We start from the raw sequence: 26,130 nt of genomic DNA on the forward strand, positions 1-26,130 counted from the left end.
CAATTTTAATGATTTACTTAACCGAAGAAGACGATCTAAGGGATATATATATATATATATATATATATATATATATATATATAATTTATTTTTATAAATGTTTTTGGAAAGTAACAAAACTATAAAATCACCCATTTGATTTTAATATTCAGTTAATCAGAAAGATTGGAAACCAGATATTGTTATGCAAAATAATCAAACAATTATAAATTTAAAATTAAATATTTATTAATTTTATTTGGCAACTTTCTATTGGCAAAATCTTAAACCCCCCTCCCCTGCTCGGCGCTGCGCTGAATAAAAAGGCGTGGCCATTCTCCATTTCACTCTTCCCCCACCCGCACTCTGCAAACGGAAACGGCTGCGTCTGCGATCGCAGGAGCCGCGACGGGTGGCGAAGAAGCGGAGATCGGAATTCCACCTTTTTCATTTTCTCTCCGCTCCTCCATCGTATGTAACGAAACCCTCGCCCTCGATCGCTGCCCCCTCCTTCCCCCGCCGTAGCTTCTACTTCTTCCAGGGTTTTGATCATAACGCGAGTCCCGGAGTTCGTAGGCCGGAGCAATGGACACCGAGAAGGAACTGGTGGACGATCTTAGGGACGTCGGGAAGCAGCTCGAATCTCCTCCCACCGATGTCGACGATCTCCTCACCCTGCTTGACGTAAGACCCCCGTGCTTGGTTGTGTTTTATCCATCGCGTTCCATTTCCCTTTTTTTTGCTAGTATTCTACGCAGTTGATCAGATTTTGTATATAATATCTGGCTGTATTGCTTCTCACTTTTTGGATGATGGTAAGGTTGCACATATTTATCTTATATCTAAATACTAATTTCTATTGCATTCTTCGTGGAGTGTTCGTGTTTTGCATGATGTTTTCTTGTGACATCTATGGAAAAATTTCTTAAACAATCTAATAGTGGCTTTGGATATATTGGTAAAGTGAACTTTTGACATTCTGTAAGAAATACAGTTTACCTGTGGTTCTGTACGAGAAGTTTTTCATAAGTGGTTTGGAGTTGCTTGAGATTTAAATAAGTGCAAAACTTTATCAACAATTATACTCGTATTTTGTATTCTCATACAATTAATTAAGACTTAGGAAAGGTAAGCTTGAGCTGTGAAATATACTTGTCACTTTGTTGGAAATTGTTTTTTGTGCCAGTTTAGAGATGTGAAATATACCTAGTCTAGAGTCACTTGTTGGAAATGGGTTTTTTTGTGCTAATTTAGAGATAATTGAGATCTAAATATTGGCACGAAAAATTTATCCTTAAGTTCATGATATTATCTTAAAGCTTCCTACACTAACTTAAGACTTGCAAAGTAACATTTTCTCTTGTATCACTTATTACGTGAATCACACAATAAATGTATGTACATCTTGCCCAATGAGGAAGTATAAGTGCTGAATAAAGGGGTGTTATTGACTTGAAGCAAGAAAAATGCATTCTTTCCTTTTAATAAATGGCTTTTTTGCACTATAGTGAATCTATTGATTCGGTGATTGTGTGTTGCTAAACTAGGAATGATATTTAGTGTTCTTTGCTTTTTTCTTTCATGCACTTGAGTTAATAGTATCAATCTTTTTTGGGAACATTACTTTGTAATAGTGTTTATCTTTGGCACATGGTCTTGTTTTGATGTTGCCTTCTGATTTCAGCAAACTGAGCAACTTTTAATGAGAGTCCGTCAGTCACCAAGTCAGTCAATTATAGACGCGCTTCATCCTGCAATGAATTTGTTGGTTGACAAGAGACTTTTGAGGCATCCAAATGAAGATGTGAAAGCGATAGTTGCTTCATGTACAAATGAAATTATGAGAATCACTGCACCTGATGCTCCATATAATGATGATTTAATGAAGGTCTAGATATATGGATTTCATTTATACCATGCACATTATTTCTTTTACATAGCATAAATTTAACTTATTTTTTCAAGTACTTATCTGTGACTTTTTCTTTCTTCCATCATGCAGGAAGTGTTTGAGAACATAGTTGACACACTTGACAAATTGGATGACATATCTAATGACTCATTCTTTAAGAGGGTTTCTATTGTTGACACCTTTGCCAAAGTTCGATCATTTGTTGTGATGTTGGATCTTGAATGTGATGCTCTGGTTTTGAATATGTTTCGCATTTTCCTTAGAACAATTCGGTGAGGGTTGCTCATTTATCTTAACAAATAGTAATGTCTTAGTTGTTTATTATATTTGTAAAGTAAGATATAATATCCTGTTTAGTTGCCTCGTTGACATTGTGTTCTTCCATAATAGCTTATATTATATTTTGTGAATTTATCAATTATTTTTGGTATTTTATGATGCTTTTATCCATGTATGACAATAAGGGGTGCCAAATGAACCATGCCTATGTCAAGGCATCCTAGTTCAATAGGGTTGTGCCAAGCATGATTTGGGATGGAATATACTTAGGTCCAACATGAGTCTTAGAATAATTGGTCTGTGCTACACTAAGCTTGGCTAGATCACGAATTTAGTAATGGGATTGTAATAACTTTTTGAAGGATAAAATTGGTGGAAAATCAAAATATCAAGAAAATCAATTATATTGTTTTAAAAAAATAAAACTAAATTGATAAGATTTTAACTATACTAAGATTATGTTACGAAAAAAACATGAATATCTTTGAATAAAAAAATAAAAAAATATAGTTCATGGGTTAGTTACAATTGCGTGTTATCCGCAGCCTAACTTGGTGCCATGTTTGACATAATCCGAGATTGAGCATGGCCCGTAGGTTGAAAGTGTTGTGGCCAATTGATGTAGCACAACAGGTGGAAAAGAAACAAACCCCTCACCTAAAGGGAAAACTCTCCTAGAGAGAAAGAGAAAATGGAAGCTATATTAATTTAACAATAAATTACAAGACTCTAAGACTTTTATGAACTTGATTTGACAACAAACATAGAATCAAATATTCTAAATAAGAAAAATATACTAGATTTTAATTGGATTGTAATTATTCTCTATTGATTACCAAAATAGAAAAATGCTAATTGGCTCTAAATTACTAAACGTTAAAATCAAATTTAAAATTTGTTGCAGACATGTCAATCTCAAATAATTTTTCAATTTCTTTCATAATTTTTGCTCCCCACCAAGAACTTGTTGGGAGATAGAATGGTTCAAGTCAGGTCTTGTGGTGCTACACATATGTGTGAAGTGGTGGGTGCCCCTCTCTATTTCTTCAAGAAGCTCGGGGGAAAGATGTTGAATCTCATCCTTGGTGATCTAAGCGTTTCAATCTATGGAAACCATTTTCAATGGACTAGGTACCTATGAGTACTTCCATTTAGAGATATCACCATTTAAGAGTCCATAATGCATGCTCAATTTGATGAGACAACTTTGTCATTGTTGGGAGCACAGGAGCCAATAGTCACACAACCTATAGGTAAATAAATAGATAAGAGGAAGGATTGGATGTCCCAGTATTGATAGGAAGTCCTCAATATTCAAAATATGATTGTTGTTCAAATTAATAAACAAGTTAATAACATATGCATTAGTACCAATTTTCCTCACAATTTGGAATGAACTAGAGGAGTGGGCATGAAACTTTTTAAAGTATTTTATAGGAAAGCCTCTAGGATGAATATGGACAAATATATAATCCCCTACATTGTACTCATCACTAGGTGTATCAACTTGAATTTTATAAGCCCCATTACTCAATGCAATTTTCTTCCTAACATTTGCATGGATGTCCCTGGCATGCTCAATAAAATTCTCAGTTGACAATTCAATAGGCTGATGAACCTTCGACCCATACACGACTTCGAATAAACCATGACTAATACATCAGTTTACCAAGTAATGAGCAAATTTGACAAGTGGTAGGATAGACAACTGTGGCCTCAGGATCAGATCCATGGTGTGTTGGATTGTGTTCATAGGTGAAAGTTGGTTAGCAAATTTCTCATGAGTTATATTCTGGAACTTGTTGACAATCTCTTTGACTTCAATTGGAAGGTCCTTTGGTAATTCGCTAGGGTCTACTGCAAGGTCTTGGGCCACTAATGGTACCATGACTCTTAACTTCTTTCCTTCTTTAAATTGAGACTTGAGACTGTATGAGAAGGTGGACAGATTATTTTGAGGATTGGGCTAGCTTGGTTTAGGGTTAAACTCGGGCTTGCTAGGTACAATTGGGCATTCTTCTCATTGTGTCCTAAAGAGTAGATTTTTTCTTGTTCATAGTGAGTAATAAAGAGGATATAGGCATAGGAGGATCCATATATATAATCCCACTTAGTGGGATAAAGGTTTGGTTGCTGTTGTTGTTGTTAGTGAGTGATAAAGAGATTATAAAGCCAACACTAACCAAGGGTGACATACGACCGTGCTCAGGCATCGCACTACATCTTGTCCTCATATGGATCCATCTCAACAAGAACCAAACACCTTTGTGTAACCGTTGTTGATAAGCATTTTGTAACACTTTTACATATTGCCTATGTGTGGAAGATGTTAGTGTACTTCCATATGTTGTTTGATGTGGGCATAGAAAGCATACAACATAGTACATAAAGTCCTATAGTCTCTTCTTCTGTCCTTTTAGGTTCGTGGAATTCGTCAAAGGTTCGACCTCTTCGTCACTACCTAGATTTGGAAGGTATGTCTCTTTATTGAATCTCTTTAACCTTCTAGCGGAACTCTTTGATCAAGCGTGAGGCAAATAATTTAACTTGTTAAATTTCAGTGTTAATTCAATGATAAACTGGATAAGAGTTTCCATAGCGTTTATTGGGTTTACATCACATATGTAAGTTTTTAGGTGTGCTTAGGTATCAAATTACGCTATGTTCAATTATTTTATATCGATCCACATGGTGTATTGCTGGCCTTTAAAGTATGTTAGAACATATTTTTCTATTTAGTATCCATTTTGTTTCTAAGCTTGATTATTACCCTTCATGGTGTATTGATCTTGGACACTTGCCAGGATTACTTTGCTGAAGTTATGAGTTTTGGTTTTGCAAATCATGCTTGTTTGGTTTGGGTCATGCTATGCTAGTAGTTCTTAATCTTGGCTACCCAAATGTCTTTGGGGCTAGCTAACCATTGGAATTAGGGGCGTCCAATTTGACTCGGTGGGTAATATCTATTTATGGTCTAGGCTTAGGTTGGGCTCGAGTGTCTAGAAAGTGATTCTCTTCATCAAGGATAGAATGATGGCCTCGGTGTGAATTATGCCTAGGTGATTGTGAAGTTACATATGATGTATGGTCTGCAGAATCGAGACTCTTGTCCTTTACTAGTTTGTTGATTAGGCTAGTAGCATAAACCTTAAGCCTTTCTAATCTTTCACCATAGATTGGAGGCTCTTAAGCTCATCTTATACAGCTCACACCTACTGTTTACCTTTCTGTTAGTTGGCTTTTTGTCATGATTAATGTGGAAATAATGATAAAAGCAAGTAATTTAAGGAAATAAGTAGAAACTTAGGAAATAATGATAAACTAGGCAAAAAACTTCGTAAATAAAATGACATGAAACAGGCAATAAACTAAAAAAAGAAGATGATAGGAATAAATGTAATGTAGGGAAAACAAGCAATGCATAGAAGTTAACTAGTTGCTAAATTAGAACAATAGTAATTTTTAAAGAAAGAGCAATATTACTAGATTGATTCAAGTCTCTTTGCCATAGAATTTATGCTATGAAGTCCCCACACAAGTAAGATCTCATGGTGAGTCAAAGAAAAGGTAAACTCCAACAAAAAATGATTCTTTAGGACTAAAATGTAAAATTACAAGATTTTTGGGTTAAAAATGAAAAAAAAATACCAACTTGTTTTTTAAATTATATCCAAGTTAATTTGACATTGGCTTTGGTTTAGAAGAGATAGGGGCGATGATATCATGACCAACATGAGAAGCTAGTGTTGGTAATGCTTTAGAGGAAGTGTGTGACTGAGGCGACAATGTGCTGCTGGTGGTGTTGTTGGGTGCATGTTGCACCAATGATGATGAGATTGTTAGATTTGAAGCAACTTGTGTTGAGCCGGAGGTGGTGTCAACTTGGCTATAGTAGCAGGAGCTTGATACTGTGATGATAGGTCGAATTTGCTGGTAAAGGGAGATAAGGATCTCCTAATCTAGATATGCAAATGGGAGTGACAATAGACAGGGATACCATTGGCCATAATTTGAGCATCCAAAAGAGTAGTGGATTTATCGACGGTGGAGGTTGGAGAAGAAGTGGTGGTAGGTGGATAGTGGAGAGGAGGATGTCGATTTGCTTAGAGGAGATTGTGGGTCACCATAGTGACTGGACAGAGGAGGGTTTTGAGGCGCACAAACAAAGGGTGGAAGATGTAGACAAAGGCATAGTTGGAGGCTGCGGTGGAGATGAATAATAATGGGAAAGAGTGAAGCAGAAGTGGTGGAACGGTGGAGGTGATGGGAAAATATGATGGGAAAAGTGGTGGAGGAAAATGGATGACGAGGAAGAGAATCACAAGATGAAAGCTTATAGGAGGAGGTAGTGAACCGACCTAGGTCTGAATTTGATACTGCTTGATGTAGCGTGATGAGTGAATAAGGAAACGAAGCCCTTATTCAAAGGGAAAATTCTTAGGGGAAACACTCTCACTCAGAGAGACAAATTGGAAATTGTATTAATTTATAAGATGAAAAAAACACATTTCTTCAATTTCTTTCCTAATCTGCATTATTGACACCACCACCTGCTCCTTATCGACCCATCTACAAATTGAGTAGTTTAGGGTTGGTTGTTCTTGATCTCTATCTAATTAATTCAAAAATTTATCCCTCGTCTCATTTTTCTCATTAGGTTTGTTGTTAATCTTTCAAGACTCTCAACCATTGCCTTTCGCTCCAACTAGGACAGCCATTGCCCAGGTACCTGCTAAGACAATTGAATTGTTTCTAAAATATATTTCTATAAAAGTACTTTATGATGGCTATATATGCATATTTAATGTCATATTCCAGATGCAATTCCATAGCTCTGTATTCCTATTTTGAAATGTCAGTGAATCCTTCATTGGATCGGACAAGTTGGATAAGGATTGATCGGTTCAGTCTCTAGAATTTGTACAACTAACAAAGCATTACTAAGACATCAGAAGAGATAGCAGAATATACCCAATATGAGAACTAGCTTGCCTAACTGAATAAAATTAGACTAGAATCAGGTTGAAAAGGGAAAATGTATAGAAAAAGGAATGGGAAAGGGGGAGAAGGTGCACTATAAGTAGATCTTGAAATGGGGTAACTGTGTGCTCAATGTTGCTTTTGGCAGAGGCAAGAACAAAGTTTTGGATTTGGTGGGTTTGATTATGAGTGGACCCTTGTGGAAGCTTGGTCGGAGGTGAATCATTGATGAAAGTGGCATACCACGGAGGCAAGGACAAAGCTTGCTAGTTGACACAAATATTTTTTTTTGGTGGTGGTGGGAAGCACGAACTTTTTTTTTAGGGGGGGGGGGGGGGGGGGGGGGGGGGGGGGGGGGGGGGGGGGGGGGGCGGGGCCATTTAGGGGTTGGTTTTCTCTAAGACTCAATTCTTGAAGGCTACATTATGTATTATTAACTAATGACCAAGTATGACATGGTTTATTTCTATAAATAAATTGAAATTGTTAGTAAACAAATTTTATTTATTAATAACTATATGTTAATAATGGTCCAATATGAAATGAAAGTATTGATAATCTAATTAATTTTGTTAATTATCATATATCAACATGACATTTGCAGGCCCATTTAGGGGTTGGTTTTCTCTAAGACTCAATTCTTGAAGGCTACATTATGTATTATTAACTAATGACCAAGTATGACATGGTTTATTTCTATAAATAAATTGAAATTGTTAGTAAACAAATTTTATTTATTAATAACTATATGTTAATAATGGTCCAATATGAAATGAAAGTATTGATAATCTAATTAATTTTGTTAATTATCATATATCAACGTGACATTTCTATTATTAAATAGTGATTGTATACTAATTATTCAGTACAGATATATGGAAATCTGATACTATTTTATACTCTAGTAATACTTGAATATTTTAATACAACGTACTATGATCATAACTATTGGTGATTTAAGTGTAACTATGTGAGATTCATTATTATTTCCCATCACATTTTAGTTATACCTTATTATTATGGAGTTATCTAATCATGGTTTTTGAAAGTGGCTGCTTGGGTCACATATGCAACCACCAAGGTGGATTTAGAAGGGGATTGAATAGCATACTGGGATGGTGGTCCCTCTTTAGGCAGCAAGGTGCATCCTACATGATTAAGAAATTAAGAAAACATTATTGGTTCATTGGAATTGATTTACACTGGACCACATTAACTTAAATCCAAGCTATCCTATTTTCCTGTCAACTTATTAAATTTTAGCTAAAACACTTGTTTTGCAAGTGATAAACATTTAGGTTATTAATTATATACATATTACTTACATAAATATTTTGGTTAACTTATTAAGTTTTAACTAAAGCACTTGTTTTGCAAGTGATAAACATTTCAGATATTAATTATATACATATTACGTAGATAAATATGGTCTTTTCTAAATTATTGATTAATATTCACATTGTTAATGCAAAGCATCAAATTACATTTCTTCTGGATGATGATCGATAATTTGTTTCAATCATTAGCATTAAATATCATTCAGTCTTGAGCATAACCTTTTTATTCTTTCCTTTTTTTAGTGTCTTACACTTTCCATTTGGCACAAAGTGAGTACTCATCTAAGAGTGCAGCCTTTACTTAAAGTGTCCAGAAATTCTTGAAGTTGATGTTCTGGGATTATTCTTAGCAGTGCCATGACCATCCTACTTTCTTAGAATGCATACCTCTTCCCATCGATCTCAGATGTGACAGTTGGGAGAGGAGTGCCTTTATTTATAGGGCCTGTGATTTCCAAATTAGGCAATGAGGACTATAGATAGCAATATTCCTCCTATTCTCCCATGCGAGCACTATATCCACTTGATAACATGACAGTAAGCTCTAGTTTAATGTCGTTCCTATTTGCTTCTAATTCATGTTTGCTCCATTTTGCCTATTATGATCATTGCTTGTGTCGTGTCTGTTTTCTCTTACTGTATAATTTTGAACTTTCAGGCCAAATCATAATGAGAGCATCTTTTCTTCCATGGAAACCATTATGACTGTTTTATTGGAAGAAAGTGATAACATCTCGGAAGGGCTTCTCTTCTGCCTTCTGGATGCTGTTAAAATTGACAATAAAGTAAAATATTGCTCTAATTCCATATTTTATCTATTGACTTTACTAGTTTCTGATGTTTTTGCTTTTCTGCTCAGAACACATTACCAATTGCTCACAAGCTTGCAGAAAGAGTAATTGCAGCCTGTGCCTCAAAACTAAAACCATATTTAGGGAAATTCGTTAAGCCAAGGGTGGTCTTAAGAGATTATAGCAAAGTTGTTGCTTCCATAATTGAAGGAAATTCTGGTTTTGGAGGGCAAAAGGTCATAAATTCTGCCAATGTTAAGGTGTGACAGTCTTTTATCTAGATATGGCTGAGACCTTTCCTATTTAATGCATTTACTTTTTATGTTTTTAGCTGTTAATTGTAGCATCCTATAGGCACTGTTCGAAATTTAAAGTGAGCATTTCCACATAAGGAACATGGTTTCTAAATGTTAATAGCTTGTGTGATAGCCAGGACATTGCATTTAAATATAAACTAAGACATTGTAATTTAGGCTTAGGGGTTATTTAATTTGTTTAAATGACATACTGCATTTTGTTGTTTAGGAACTAGCAAATACAAAGAGAGAGGACACAGATGGTGAGACTCTTAACATTACATCTCCAAGCCTAAACCCTTCTGAGAGTTCTGATAAATCTAGATTAAAAGTAGGTTGTTCTTATGGCTCAAATAATTCAGGAACAAAACCAAAAATGCTGGCAGCTGCAAAGCGTAAGATTGTTGGGGAAGTTTCATCTGCAAAACAGAACTCAGAGAAAGGTGTTGCAGGAGAGATGAGGAAGAAGGTATTTGTGCAGTAAATTTCCATTCTTGCTTGCCCTAATCTCCAAAGATATCCCACAGCTAATATCTTTATACCTTATCACTTTCATGGCAATGCTCGTTATATTTGGCTTCTGAATATTATAGTGTTGACCCAGTTTTCTGACTCTCAGATAAGAAAACTGGATGAGAGATTAGTTGGTAAAAGAGTTCAAGTATGGTGGCCCGATGATCAGCTGTGAGTTTATATATATATATGTATATATTTTAGTTAGAAATTGTTAAAAAATTTATTTTCCATTTGTTTGATCCTCAGGTTTTACACTGGCACGATTATGGAGTATGATCATGCCACTAAAAAACATAAGGTGTTGAGCACTTTGAACTGTGAATCCTCAATGGGTTTGCTGCTTTTTCTTCTGCTTTGTTTGTTAGCATACTAAATTTTTCTTTATTTTTCAGGTCTTATATGATGATGGGGACGTGGAGATACTTTTGCTCAAGGAAGAGCGTTGGATGTTTGCCAGTGAGATAAGAACATCTCCAACGCATGATTTTGCTGTAAGTTGTTTTGCCCAATATCATTTTAGTCGTGTGATTTTTTGAGGTCTAATTCAGCTTATTTATTTTCTTTAGGAGGATGCAAAAGATGCTATCGATGCTTCTTTGGACGAGTATGTGCTAATTTGAATTTTTATATCATTAGTTTCCCATTTCAAAGATATGCATAACATAAGTCCATCTTTAGATTGCGTAGCTGTTGCTATTATTGAAGATGTTAATTGTTTATGACCTACTTGTTTTATCTGATCCATTCTCATTGGATCTTTCGCATCTCAGCAAAGCGGCAAACACAAAATCAAATTCTACAGCTGGAGAAACAAATGTGCAGACAGTGATAAAGAGGTTGATTAATTTTCTTTCAACCTATTGCCTTTATGATGATAAAATTTCTGGATAACTCCCTTACATGGCTATTGGTTCAAATTTCAGTGCTGCTGCCAGTTCTGAACTGCCGAAGAGAAAAGGCCGACCGCCTAAAGTTGGAAGGTCTGGCCAATCTAAGCCGATGGAAGATGTTTCTCCCAAGGTTGACCAAAAGCTTTTGTTCAAGGACATGCATGAACCTAGAAGCAAAGTCACAGGTAATGATAAGGACATACTGAGAAGTAAACAGGATGAATCCTCTAAACCGGATCAAAAACCAGAGGATATACCTTCCCTGAACGCAAGCGGTGGAGAACCAAAGACGAGTTTAAATCCCCAAAGAGAGAACAGCTAAGATTGGAGAAATGGAGGCATCTCCTGCAAAGGAGAACTTGCCTCCATCAGGGAAAGCTGAAAGCGAAGAGAACTGCAAGGCGGAAGGGCATAATTTAAGAGTTAAGATTTCAAATTCTATAATCAGTTTGGTCACTGAACTTTTTTCTGGCTGTCTGGTTTACTCGTCTCTTTCAAATTACTCCAAGGAGTTGTGGCATCAGGAGATGGTTTTTAATCGGATTGCTTTTTGTTTTTATTCAGTTCAGTTATATTTGCTAGTTTATTTACATTGAAGGATGCAAATATTCCTTCTTGCGGTTGCAATTAATCATGTGTGGAGATTCAACCTTAAAGAATGTCATCAAGCATGAAATTTGGATTTGAAAACCCACTTGATGTTGTTAAGTTTGCATATGGAAAAGTAGTTTGTTCTTTAAAACTTTCATAGTGGAATAGGATTGTCACTGCTTGATTCCTAAAAGTCTATTTCCAGGACTTTTAGGACGCTACTCATTCTTTAAAGGTGAAAGCATAACCACTCATGGATTTCTTCGATATCTAGTTAGCATCATTATATCCCTCTGGTTTGAAGATGGAAGAGTTGTTTTGTGCTGAACACTCCTATCCTTTCTTTATCTTTTAAGACCGCTCTTCCTCTTTTCTATTTCTTTTGTATTTATTCTTTAGTATTTTGATGCGTGAGTAATTGATCCAGAGTGGACCTACTTTGACAAATGGAGTGCTTAGTTCTCTAAGGAGTGAACTTCCTTGCTTTGTATTGATCTCTTTCTCTCTCTTTCTTTTCTCTATTCTTCTATGTAGTGATGTTGTTGGTCGTTGCGTGCACTTCCCGATTTACTTTGGTGGCCGGTGAAAAATTTTCATGGGACCGAGCCAGTCACTCAGGGATAGTCAATGAGGCTAATTGGGATTTATCATTTTTTCTATGTAGCGATGTTCGTACCTTCTGGATTCCTCCAGACTGGTTTGAAGATGCAAGAGTTGTTTTGAGAAAAGAGTTGCCTCAACCTTATACTTATTCCTGCGCAGCAGGAGTCTCGGCAGATGCAGGGGTGTCAGTGTTAGAAGGGGTTTCGAAGAAGAGAGCTGCAATATTGACTAGTGACCATTTCATATATTTGTTGATAGAAGTTCGCCACATCTTCTTAGCTATAAAAGACAAAAAGGAAGAATCAATTAGTTCTCATAGGTAAGGGAGTAGTTTTTGTTTACATACCTAAGGGAAGAGTGAGCTTCATCTCCATTGTGAAAAGAGGTCTTCCTCGAGTAGGAGGTTGTTGTCAAAGTAAAGATTTTTCAAAATTCCAACGACCTCTAGGTAAGTCAGGCTACTCCTGAATTGACCTAGTTCGAGTTGAGGAGGAAGTTCGAGTTGTCATGAAGACAGCTAGACAAAGGGAGAGGCAGGACAAAGAAAGAAGTAGTGTATTTTCCAAAGTTTGTGAGAAGCCGAATATTGGTCAAGAAATCATAAAGGAGGGCAATAACCAAAGTAAACGACTCCAACCTCAACTTGTTTAGGAAGAAGAAATAATGAAAAATCATGGTTGTGAGGGGGATTTGATAAAAATTGAAAATGATGAAAACCCTACAAAGAAGTCTAATGACATTAGGAGTTAATTGGTTAAAGGGAACATAGAAATAAATGAAAATCTCCTCAAAGAATAAAGGAAGAAAAAATTGAAGGTCATTGACTAGTTGATCATCGACGAAGGTGGAGAATTGCCCCTGGGGCATGGTTGAGTTGGTTACTGCGAGACAGACTTACTGAAATGGGCAAGGGTCGAATCTCAGTGAAGCCGAGATAATGCCCTCTTCGTAATGGCCAACTGCAGCTTCCCAATTTACCTCCTCACAGATGGTCGTGGGATCAACTGTGTAGGGTCACTAGGGTGGCAGATTCCACCTTTTTATTGAAGTTGAAGAAGGTGGAGAAGCCAGAAGGTGGTTAGTGTGGGTGATTGGAAGGTCATGGGATGCAAAGGTGGTATGCAGTAGGGATTGCAAAGGTAGCCCTAAGGGTTGGGTTATCCTCATTAGTGTGAGTAGTAGATAGGGCTATGAACCAAGGTTGGGAGGAAATGTTGAATGCCATTTTAGAAAAAAGAAAACAAAAAACAAACTTACTTATCGGAGAAAAGAACTGAAGTTCGGAGGAAGCGGAAGGCTAGAAGCAATGATAGAAGATGATGGCCGAATGATCAAGCTCCAAGAAAGTCCTATTTTGAATTCAAGCAATCGTAATTGGGCATCGTCAGATTCAACGATGAACAATTATAGGGCGTCTCTTGGAGAAGTGCGAGGACATGACAAGATTGACAGTAGATATAACATCTATATTTATGAAGATAGAATCAACGGTTTCTAAGACAAGATTTTGATGACGTGGCTCTCCTGCTTCTTGAAAGGAAAGATTTAATAGGGAACAAACGTACGAATCCAAGCAAAAAGCACAACCAATGATGAGCCAATAGGCAGATTCAAGTGGATAATTTTTTAGATTCTCAAGAATAGACAGTGGGACAAGATTGTTTCCATTTCTGAGAGGTGATTAACACACAGATCCAGATGTCGATCCGTACATACAAGCTGACACAATGATGGTCCTGCCAACAGGATTAATCTCACCTTTGATCACCACAAGGACCAGATCTCTTCCACTCAAGACATACTCAATTTATAGTCTATGTTCATTATCTCTTCCGTTTCCTTTTTGTCTCAAGGAAAGTCATCCTTTCTAACTAATCGATTAAGTCTCTCCTACTTAACTATGAAGTCACAAGAAATCACAGGTATAAAGGTGCGAGGAGTTGTAGAAATACCAAAAAGAAGGACTAGGTCCTGCTAATATTACAATATCGTTAAAAAAATCAAGTACAAAGAGCAACAATTAATCCATTAACTGGTCATCAAAAATGTTGGCAAGACTTTTTTTAAAGATCCAGGAATCTCATCAAGGCTCCCTCAGGTGGGTAGCCGACTTCTTTGAACTGTTTGACAACCCCTTTATAACTATGCTCGAACAAAGAAGCAGATGAGGACCAAGCAACTTGAAGAACTCGAGCCAGCTCAGGAAAGGCTCTCTTTTTGTGCAACCAACACCCTTCTTCACCAACCTTATACCTGGTCAATTCTTCCTTGGCGCATTCCAACTCAGTCACCTTCTGTCTCTCTCCTTGACTATTTTTATTTTTGTCGCCTAACGCTTAACTGTGTTCACTTCCAATTTAACTGGGGCAGTGGTCAGTTGCTCAGAGATGTTACTCAGCTACCTGATTAAATGAACCAACTTAGCCTTGGCCTTTGCCAATTCCTAGATTTAGCACTCTATCAGTGCACGATGGTCATCATCTTATGTAGACATCCGACGGTAATCCTCGGTCAAGTAGGGAACGCGAGTCATAAGCTCTCATAAAGTGGTCAGAAGTTGTAAAATAGGAAGAAGTCAGTCATGTGAAACTAAGGAATTCATCAATAAGAGAAGCAGCATCATCTTGATGTTGAAGATGACCATGTTATCGATAGGGAAAGGTTCCACACCGCCTCTTCTTCGGTTGCCTGGATATTGGCCAATGAGCTACTGGGAGGTGGAGACCTAGCTCATTTGGGGATATTGAAACCCAAGGTAAGTCCTAGCAGAGGGGGCCAAAAGAAGGTGCTCGGTCAAGTAGGGAATGCAAGTCATGAGCTCCTACAAAGTGGTCAGAAGTTGTAAAACAGAAAGAAGTAGATCATGTGAAACTAAGGAATTCATCAATAAGAGAAGCAGCATCACCTTGACATTGAAGATGAAGGTTCCGCATTGCCTCTTCTTCAGTTGCCTGGATACTGGCTAATGAGCTACTAAGAGGTGGAGACCTAGCTTGTTGGGGGATATTAGGGGCCAAGGTAATTTCTAGTAGAGAGGGAGAGTTTGGGCCAGAAGAAGGTGCTGCATCCTGGGCAGATAAAAGTTGTGCAAATGTTGATGATGCAAGTACTGGCGAGGAAGGTTATCGAGGACAAGGTGGTGAAGGAGGACCTAGACTTGGACTGGACGATAGTCGAGAGGAGTTGTGACCAGCATAATGTATTAGTCATCAGCCTGAGGGCGTAGGAGTTCCTCAGACTCTCCTGAGGAAATAGTTTGAGGAAGTATGTATGACCAAGGATTCATCTCGAGAGAGGGACTTGGGTTGGCGGAAGTGCTCGTCTTGACAGAGATTGGAGGAGTACTGTCAGTTATAGTCAATTTCATATTTTTGTTGAGGGTGGCATGCCACATTTTGTGGTCTGTAAGAAGATGAAGAAAACATGAGTTATCATAGAAGGAAGATAAACTTTTCAAATCGCTTACCAAGCAGAAGAGCGAGTTCTGTCTTTATAGGACTTAACTCGAAATGAAACATAAGGTCTTCCTCGAGAAGAAAGTTGATATCAAAATATAAATCAGTTTGGAAGTCAACAATCTCTTGATAGGTGGGGTTCTTTTTAAATCGGCCTAAGTCAGGTTGGGGCAGGAGTTCTATTTGCTGACCAGTAGACCATTTGAAGGGAGAATAGAGTTTGATAGAGAATTAATGGATTTTCCAGAGTTATTAGAGGTCGGATATTGTTCCAAAAATTGGAAAGAAGGACAGACCGTGAAGTAGAAGATCCTGACTTCGCTCATCTTAGGATAAAAGAATTAATGAAAGATGCTTGATATTAAAAGAAGATGGTAAAAATTAAAAATAATCACTACCCCATAAAGGAGTCAGAAGGAGTTTGGAGTCAGTTGCTGAGGAAAAATGTGGAAATAAGAGGGCACTGCCTCGAAAAAAGGATGGAAGGGAAATCAGAGTTCATCGGCCAGTTGGCTATAGAAGAAGGTCATGTAATCGATGGGTGGCAGATGGGGGCATTCGGAGGAACAAGGATCTAAATTAGATGATCGGAGGGGATGTTGAAGGTTGTAGGAAAACAGAGTTATCGATCTTTGTATACATTGACAGGGTGACATCAAACTAGAATGGGGAAGTCATGATGAAGAAAGCAAAGAAAAGAGTGGTGAAGAGGAAAGGGATGAGGAAGAAACCTTACTGAGGAAGGTTGTTAGAGTAGAAGAAACACAGAAGATTGAATGCGCAAGTTTGAGAAGAGGAAGAGAATGACGACAACAAATGCGCAAGTGGTGCCGATTGGAAAAGTTTTTTGCCCTAAGGAAGAATTAACCGACTGTAGAGAATCGTCTGATCCAGGATAAAAGTGCAGCTCCCTAGGCGAAGCCTTTGTATGAGGCTTGGTAGGGGAAAGTTCATTCTCGGGATCGGTCATGGAATGATGATGCGAGCAAGGAAACATTTATGCCCATGATAGAGTATTAGAAGATTCTCAAGGCAAATCAATAATAATACCGATAGATATCAGATAAAAGGTAGGTCGATGGAAGTGGCGATTTTTGTTGACAAAATGACATTTGGCTATTAGAAAACATATGTCATGTAGACCTTGATGTCAGGAGCTCGGAAGTCACAGACACAATAACCGTCCAGTCAGTCGGATTATTTCCTCCTTCGACTAGACTTGAGGGGCAAACTTATGACATGGAGGAATCAAATTACCACATGACATGTACAAGACTTGGTCAACGTAAATCCTGGTCAAGCCGAGTCAAGTTGAAACTCGATTCAAGTTGGTTTAACTAGGGGCGAACTTAGATTAGATTAGATTGAACTTCTCGAGTTCATCCCCAGATGGAATTTATTTCAGTGACAAGATAGAAGAAGTGTTGGTTATCGAAAAGACAACGATGGAAGATTGGAGCCGCCTTTAATATTGGTGACAATTAAAGAAAAATGTGTATTAGTTGCAAAGTATAATAATGTCAAGTAAAGAAGGAGGTGCGCCGATTACAAAGATGTGTCTACTAGGAACCTTGCACGTGTTCTCTTTCCCTATATAAGGCAATTTATTATCATGGAAGGGTATGTGTTAAGCCAAGGTCCAGGATAAAAGCGCGGCTCCCTGGGCGAAGCCTTTGTATGAGGCTTGGAAGGGGAAAGGTCATTCTCGGGATCGATCATGGAATGATGATGCAAGCAAGGAAACATTTATGCCAATGATAGAGTATTAAAAGATTCTCGAGGCAAATCAATAATAATACCGATAGATATCAGATAAAAGGTAGGTCGATGGAAGTGGCGATTTATGTTGACAAAATGACATTTGACTATTAGAAAACATATGCCATGTAGACCTTGATGTCAGGAGCTCGGAAGTCACAGACACAATAACCGCCTAGTCAGTCGGACTATTTCCTCCTTCGAGTAGACTTGAGGGGCATACTTATGACGTGGAGGAATCAAATTACCACATGACATGTACAAGACTTGGTCAACGTAAATCCTGGTCAAGCTGAGTTAAGTTGAAACTCGATTCAAGTTGGTTTAACTAGGGGCGAACTTAGATTAGATTAGACTGAACTTCCCGAGTCCATCCCCAGATGGAATTTATTTCAGTGACAAGATAGAAGAAGTGTTGGTTATCGAAAAGACAACAGTGGAAGATGACAACGGTGGAAGATTGGAGCCGCCTTTAATATTGGTGACAATTAAAGAAAAATGTGTGTTAGTTGCAAAGTATAATGATGTCAAGTAAAGGAGGTGCGCCGATTACAAAGATGTGTCTATTAGGAACCTTGCACGTGTTCTCTTTCCCTATATAAGGCAATTTATTATCATGGAAGGGTATATGTTAAGCCAAGGTCCAGGATAAAAGCGCTGCTCCCTGGGCGAAGCCTTTGTATGAGGCTTGGTAGAGGAAAGGTCATTCTCGGGATCGGTCATGGAATGATGATGCGAGCAAGGAAACATTTATGCCCATGATAGAGTATTAGAAGATTCTCGAAGCAAATCAATAATAATACCGATAGATATCAGATAAAAGGTAGGTCGATGGAAGTGGCGATTTATGTTGACAAAATGACATTTGACTATTAGAAAACATATGCCATGTAGACCTTGATGTCAGGAGCTCGGAAGTCACAGACACAATAACCGCCTAGTCAGTCGGACTATTTCCTCCTTCGAGTAGACTTGAGGGGCATACTTATGACGTGGAGGAATCAAATTACCACATGACATGTACAAGACTTGGTCAACGTAAATCCTGGTCAAGCTGAGTTAAGTTGAAACTCGATTCAAGTTGGTTTAACTAGGGGCGAACTTAGATTAGATTAGACTGAACTTCCCGAGTCCATCCCCAGATGGAATTTATTTCAGTGACAAGATAGAAGAAGTGTTGGTTATCGAAAAGACAACAGTGGAAGATGACAACGGTGGAAGATTGGAGCCGCCTTTAATATTGGTGACAATTAAAGAAAAATGTGTGTTAGTTGCAAAGTATAATGATGTCAAGTAAAGGAGGTGCGCCGATTACAAAGATGTGTCTATTAGGAACCTTGCACGTGTTCTCTTTCCCTATATAAGGCAATTTATTATCATGGAAGGGTATATGTTAAGCCAAGGTCCAGGATAAAAGCGCTGCTCCCTGGGCGAAGCCTTTGTATGAGGCTTGGTAGGGGAAAGGTCATTCTCGGGATCGGTCATGGAATGATGATGCGAGCAAGGAAACATTTATGCCCATGATAGAGTATTAGAAGATTCTCGAAGCAAATCAATAATAATACCGATAGATATCAGATAAAAGGTAGGTCGATGGAAGTGGCGATTTATGTTGACAAAATGACATTTGACTATTAGAAAACATATGCCATGTAGACCTTGATGTCAGGAGCTCGGAAGTCACAGACACAATAACCGCCTAGTCAGTCGGACTATTTCCTCCTTCGAGTAGACTTGAGGGGCATACTTATGACGTGGAGGAATCAAATTACCACATGACATGTACAAGACTTGGTCAACGTAAATCCTGGTCAAGCTGAGTTAAGTTGAAACTCGATTCAAGTTGGTTTAACTAGGGGCGAACTTAGATTAGATTAGACTGAACTTCCCGAGTCCATCCCCAGATGGAATTTATTTCAGTGACAAGATAGAAGAAGTGTTGGTTATCGAAAAGACAACGGTGGAAGATTGGAGCCGCCTTTAATATTGGTGACAATTAAAGAAAAATGTATGTTAGTTGCAAAGTATAATGATGTCAAGTAAAGAAGGAGGTGCGCCGATTACAAAGATGTGTCTACTAGGAACCTTGCACGTGTTCTCTTTCCCTATATAAGGCAATTTATTATCATGGAAGGGTCCTCTTTTTTAACTTCTTTCTAGTTCTTCCAGTGGTCGAAGCTGACAATCTTTGTCAAACAAGTCTAAGATGTCAGACGAGTCTATACTACTATTCGAGATCGCAACAGAAGTTGATCCGGCAGAGATCGACGCAACAAAAGACGACACGTTAGGGTTTGACTAGACGGAAGTTGGCTCAAAAAACACAACTAGCCTAAGTTTAACATAGCAAAAGACGAGTTGCTAGAGCGAGAGCCGACAGAAAGCAATTAGTTAGAGTTTAACACAGCAGAAGATGACTCGATAGGAATCAACTCATCCTTCATCTCAAATAGAATCAGTCGATTACATGCCCACAAGATAGGCAGCTTGTAGTCACGAGCAGCCTCGCTTGGGCGTGAGCTGCCTCACTTGCAACTTCCTGACTACGGGTGATCTCACTCATGGCCACGGGTGGTCTGCCTCGCTCATGGCTGCGAGATTTGTGAGGCTAGCTGTGTTTTTCTTTTCTTTTCCTCTCCTTTATTTTCTCTTTTTTTTTTATCCTTTCCACTTTACTTTCTTATGGAATTATTTTCACCTTAGATTTTCTTTTCCTTCCTCGGAGTAAAAATCTTTAGTATTCTCATTTATTGTCAATCACTCAAACGAAGATGTTAGTCAGCATAGCTCAAATGTCTCCTTCCAATTAAACGAATTGGTTAATATGGTCCATTCCCATCCACCCTCTAAATCCAACATCATTGTGGGACACTAATGAGTTAAGTGTTTAATCACCCCACACTTCTTCAGCAAAACATGGAATCCGCCACTCCAGCGGGATGGAGGAGGGTATTGCTTAACTTCACTGAGATTTGAACTCTTCCCCTTTTATGCAAGTCTGTTCCATCATAACCAACTCAGATATGCCTCGGAGATAATCATCCCACACTTCAATTCTTCTTCACATTGAAGATGATCAACCTTCGGGGTTATGATACTGGATAAAAGATCAGAATTTTTTTTAAATAATAAAAATTTAAATTTCACTCTGGATATATTATATTATATTTGAATAATTTGAATAAAAATTTATGAGAATTTATCTGTGTCCGATGAAAAATTTTAACGGATCGATCATCAGACTAATCAAGAATTGAATAACTGTAGCCCCCGGAACATAAATGAGTTGGTTACGACGCAGCAAACTTGCAGAAGAATTGAATAACTGAATTATAAAAAAAAATCAAATTCAACCACAAAATTGCTTCAAGATTCACGCTGCGGGAATCGGACGGCCGATGCGGTGTCGTCGTGGCATTGGAGCAATTATCAAACGGTAGCCTCGGGACTCGCCATAAAACATTTCCCTCTCGACGTCCATGCGATCGATTGTCCCTCCATTGGGACTGTGCCTGTACGACACCTACGTAGTCAGCGTCCAATTTCCATTTTGCCCCCCGAAAATGCTTTAATTCAAATTCTGTACGACGGTGAAGCCGCACGTGCGAAGCGGCGATAAAAGGAGAGCGAACCCTAGAACTGGATGAGATAAAGAGAGAGAAAGAGAGCGGGGGAGAGAGAGGAGTGACAGGGAGATCGATCGGAGGCGAAGGGGAGGCGAGATTCTTCCACTACATGTTTCTCCTTTTTTTTTGGGATTTGCTTCTTTGTGATATTTCTCCGTTTTTGGATTTGCTTCTGATTGATCGACGCATGAATCGTCTTGTTTTGAAGTTTTTGGGAGGTGATTTAGGCTGACAGAAGAGAGTGAGCACGCAGCGGGGAGGGCATCAGCCGCGGTGACCTCGCTGTTGCGTGCTCATTGCTCTGTCTGTCATCCTCTGTCATCCCGATGATCTCTGCGCCACCGGCATGGCATGGCCCCCCGCTGCCCAGATCTGCGTCCTGTTCCTTACTCTTTGTGGAGAAATGGGACGAGAGAGATGGAATGGTCGAGCAGTGGGTGGTGCGATTTACACGCTTTCGATCTGCTTTATTTTATTTTATTCGATCTTTTCGGTTTTGCCTTCGTCCTCGAACTTCGGGGTGCAGGCTGTCCTTCATGTTAACTCATGCCGGTTAGCCTACCTTCCTCCTCTGTCCTGTCGAGTTTGGTTTCCGAGGAGGCTTCGGCATGTGATTACAGGGTGTACTTGTTTCTCGTCTTCAACGCATCCCCACTTTATTTATTTTTTTGTTTTGCTCGATTTAGACCAGATTGGAACAAAGAACTTGAATGAAAATAGGAAAGAAAATATTTTGCGTGGAAGCGTGACTTCGGAGGAGAGTTCTTGCATCGGGGAAGGAAGGAACCAATTGCATACACGTACCGCCTACTTCTGCCATCTATTCGGATTTAACGGAAATCACTGTTCTTCTTTTGCTTTCTATTTCTTTTCATTAAAACAGAAACAATTTCTTTTGCTTGCTTTGTATCTTTTTTTTTTTGTTTAAAATTCTTCCCTGCAGATTGATGTACTGATTTCTAGAGCTCGGCCGTCTGCGTCTCCGTACTCTCTAATTTTGTCCGAAGATGGAAAGCCACATCTTCATTTTGTGATTAAGGACCCTCCCGCTTGATCTCGTTGTCAATATTTTCTTGGCAGACATAGGTGAGAGCGACTCATCACGGGCAGGCTTCAACTTGTTTGTTGGAAATATTTATTTGGCCGCTCGTTCCTTTGCTAATTTTTATCTGGAGGAATGTATTCTTTGAAGAAGCTCCAAGAGACTTTGTTGAACCGGCTTTGTTTGCTTTTTCTCGTCTGGCAAAGGTCGAGCTACATCAATTATGAACGGGACGTAGACAGCAACCAACTTCCGTCGATGAAGGTAAGGAGAGAACTTATTGAGGCTACTTTCTTTAATTTAGTCACGTTTACATGAATACATGTAATATTTCTTACAGATCCTCTTTTTCTAGGAAAACAGACGTTAACATTTTATATTCTTCACTATACAACAGTGAAGAAATGGTTCAGGAACATCTCCCACTTTAAGGTGAGAATAAAGCTTCTTGTTGCTTCATTGTTTTGTATGTTTTACAAAACTTCTTGTTATAGTTGTGCGCATAAGTTCACATGCTTTCTTTATGGGGTGATTACTAATTGGGTCTTTTAATTGAATGAAAAATTCCAGATTTACTCTGTGTGCTACTTATCTATCGAGAACTTCCAGATTACTCCTTTTAAACCATCAGATACCATACTGGTCCGTTTAATATGCTTTAGAATTTTGCATCAGCTCACCTGGATATGCAATCAAATTATTCAAACTCTAGCTAAGGTATATTGAACATAAATAAACATACCTAAAGTGAAAGTATATTGATTTCATGGGGGAATACACTGATGACACATAGGTGTTAACTTTCACAGTCAAATGCGATATGAATTTTGGTCTGTCTTGTTATGTCTCAAGATATATATGGTTAAAATCAAACAGTTTTATTGGAAATATTCATAAAAATAATTATACATAAATTCATAAAGGAAAATTGGTTGTTATGAAATTTGAGACAGAGACATGTAGGATCACTTTAATTTTAGATCATCTTTTAATTTCATGTTTGGGCTGGAAAGAAAGTTTAATTATTATGTGAAATGCTAGTGCTTTTATTTTGGTATAATTTAATTGACAGAAGTTCTATTGCTATCTTTTCGTTTCCTGCAATTGCACAGTTGGTTCATTGAGCTTATGACAAATTAGGTCAGTATACCAAATTGTTTTATTATATGATATCCTTTGTTGAGTTCATCTTGGAGTATCGTTGTTTCCTTGTCACTGAAAAGAAGGTAATTAAGTTATGTTTATTTAAAATAATTTTTATGCTACTGTAGAGTAATTATCCATCTTTCTTCTGATGGTTCCAAATATTGGGTAAACTTGCAAGGCCAGTAACACCTTCAAAAAAAAATTTCTAAATTCATTAAATCAAAAATTATTTTGAAGGGTGATTTATAGTAGTGAGGATGATGGTTCATGGTTCAAATGATATCGATATTAGGCCACTAGGAAAACATATCCATTTTATGCAACTCGTAACACTCCCAAGTAATAAAGATTATATCGTGGCTAGTGTTTGAATGGAAGAGATTCTAATTCCTAATCTCCTAACCTTCTTCCATAACTTTCTTAAGCTTAATTAAGTTAAACAACACAGGTAAAGTATATGGTAAACTAGTCTTCATCACCTATTGATAATTTATTGATCATATCTAATTAAGTAAATTCTCTTAATTGTTTTCTTTGAGATCGCCATAATTGTTCTAGAGAAATATTTTAAAAAGCAATTTAGATGGTAGCCTGATCTCTTTTCGAGTAGGCTTTATTTTTAGATAAGGTTAAGTAGGCTTCACCTTGCCTAGGTGGTAGGTGGTCCATATTAAGCAACCCATTCGAAAGCGACCCCAAGAAGAACCCCTAGACAACTTAGGTAGCTCAGGTGGTCCCATGGATGGTCCAAGTAGTTTAGTGGGGAAAATTTATTTTTTGTTTGATTGTTCATATTTAAATATAATCATAATTTGTATCTTTCCATCCAAGCTTCCAATTATAATTTTCATTGATTCTCTAACTATGATTTCCCCTATTCTCATCTCTAAGGGTGTTTTCTCGTTTTCCACTATACTTTCTAATTAATTATTTTACTAAATTTTCATTAATATTTTCTCTTCTCACTAAGGTTTAAAATGTCGAACTATGTTAGAGTTTTGAATTTTGATTGAAACGATACTATTTCAGTATCATATCAATATTTTATATTTAGATCAATGTAAAAATAATAGAGATCGTGACTTTTATAGTTACTGAAGTGTTGATAAAAATTAGATGATAAAGTCGAACATGTACATGAAAATCATGGTAAGCCTAGGCGGATCTGCAATGGGACTGCCTCACCTAGTAGGTAGATTGTTCTTAATTCCTTCAGGTGGAATTTTCAAGAACTGATCATGGTGGATCTCACTTGAGATCTTAAAAAGATAGGATGACATAAATGCTCAAGTCATCCCATCAAGTGGTCCACTGCAAAATTCACCAATCTACATCCTCCACCTATAGATTTGCCCTTGTTTATCACCTTGAACAAAATTTCTTGATATGGCTGGATATTGCCTAGTGTAAAACTGATATCATAGGTCAGGGTAGTTGCATATAAGCCATGTCACAAGATCACCTGCTCGCATGTAAGTCTGCCTTAATTACCTAGCAAAGACTTTAAGCAAAACTTTTAAGTTGCATATGGCTATCTCTTCTACCTTTGAGAAAATGATTGTTTCGTTGAAATTTCAATACACTTAAAATTTGCTGATCATCTCCACTTATATCTGAAATTGTTAGCTTTGATGGTGCCATTTGAATTACCTAGCTGTATAGATCTACACAGATTATATTATAGGTTATGTAAAGGATAGAGTGGATTGTCTTTGTGCAATCCATGAGGACATTTCAACCAAGGATCAGACTCGCTACTAAACAAAACTGTCAAGCCTCCACTAAAGAAGAGATAATATATAGCCTCGATCCTTATAATCCATCTTCCATAAAACCTTTATAATACATAAAGAAAGGCATGCTAGTTTACCAAATAAAAGCTTTCTCCATATCAATCTTCAGTAAAGAAACCTCTGCAATTATAGTTTTGCACTAGTGATTATCTATGGAGCTGCTTAAAATAGTTCTTTTACCTGTGATCCTAAGAATGCATATTGATGAGAGCCAATAATAGTAGGAATGATAATAATGAAAATTAAGAATTTAATTTTAAAAAATTAATATTTATAAGAGTATTTTGATATGTCTTCCTCTTTAGGAGCAAAAGTCTTTAAAGGAAATCATGTAGCTAATTATCTTATTTAATATTATAGAAAAGTTTTACTAGAAATTTAATTTAATTTGGTTTTGTTTCATAGTTTGTAATTTAATTTGGTACATGTATTAACGGCCTTAGAAATATGTGTGATTACTAAGATTAGGGAGCTATTGTTTTAAAACTAGATAGGACAAGACTCTCTAATTCCAGCTTTGTTAGCAAGGATTAAAGTTTAGTTTTAAGCTGCCCTGATTCATAGAACTAGAATAAAAATGGATGAAAAGTTGATGATATATTACCTTCAATGATGTATATATCTTCAAGTTGCCAATAGAAATTCCACAAGATCCATCAGGCCAGGAGATTTCTTCTGGCTGAGTGTAGGGATAGAATTTCTAGATTTCATCGCTAAGAATGGATCATTAATAGAGTGATCATGGGTTGACCATATAATCTGATCTACGAAGCTGAATACTATAAAATTGACTTAACACGATCCATGAATACATCTATAATCTGTGTTTGGTCTGATATATTAACTTCATTCTTTGTAATTTCAAGAATTTCTGTCTAGGATTGAGATCTGAGAGCAATGCTGACTTCTGACACGATGGAAGCCTTCGACTATGAAAAAACATTTTCAAACAGATGTTTAGCAAATAAACGATCAACTTTAGCAAATATTTTTATAGTCTCTCAAAATTAAAAAGAAAGAGAGAGTGAATGAGATTGTGGTAATTATATTGTCATCATTTTACCCCTAAAGATTATATACTATCGTTATGATATTTTTCAAAAAAAAAAGGATTAAATTCTAATAATGAAAATCTA

General features: G+C 37.4%; 1 protein-coding gene and 1 long non-coding RNA gene across 3 annotated transcripts; both read left to right on the forward strand.

Moving 5' to 3' along the window:
* The first annotated feature begins 499 nt into the window (after positions 1–499).
* On the forward strand, positions 500–11,576 carry LOC141836610 (sister chromatid cohesion protein PDS5 homolog C-like). 2 transcript variants are annotated; one of them, XM_074724112.1, is made up of 13 exons: positions 500–663; positions 1,664–1,867; positions 1,982–2,163; positions 9,146–9,272; positions 9,347–9,538; positions 9,804–9,837; positions 9,937–10,043; positions 10,194–10,258; positions 10,337–10,388; positions 10,483–10,581; positions 10,657–10,694; positions 10,861–10,926; positions 11,014–11,576. In XM_074724112.1, exons 1-13 carry the CDS (start codon positions 565–567, stop codon positions 11,300–11,302), a joined length of 1,554 nt encoding a protein of 517 aa, XP_074580213.1. In that variant the 5' UTR covers positions 500–564; the 3' UTR covers positions 11,303–11,576. The 2 variants fall into 2 exon arrangements, with proteins under 2 accessions (XP_074580213.1, XP_074580212.1); XM_074724111.1 differs by having other exon boundaries at positions 9,804–10,043.
* Positions 11,577–21,438: 9,862 nt separating this feature from the next.
* Positions 21,439–22,631, forward strand: LOC141836426 (uncharacterized). Its single transcript, XR_012602452.1, has 3 exons — positions 21,439–21,813; positions 21,957–22,319; positions 22,411–22,631. It is a non-coding gene; the product is annotated as an uncharacterized LOC141836426 (long non-coding RNA).
* The last annotated feature ends 3,499 nt before the right edge of the window (positions 22,632–26,130 follow it).

Source organism: Curcuma longa, chromosome 10 (assembly GCF_044706935.1).
Source record: "Curcuma longa cultivar G26 ecotype Majalengka, Jawa Barat chromosome 10, ITB_CL_G26_1.1, whole genome shotgun sequence".
Taxonomy (NCBI): domain Eukaryota; kingdom Viridiplantae; phylum Streptophyta; class Magnoliopsida; order Zingiberales; family Zingiberaceae; genus Curcuma; species Curcuma longa.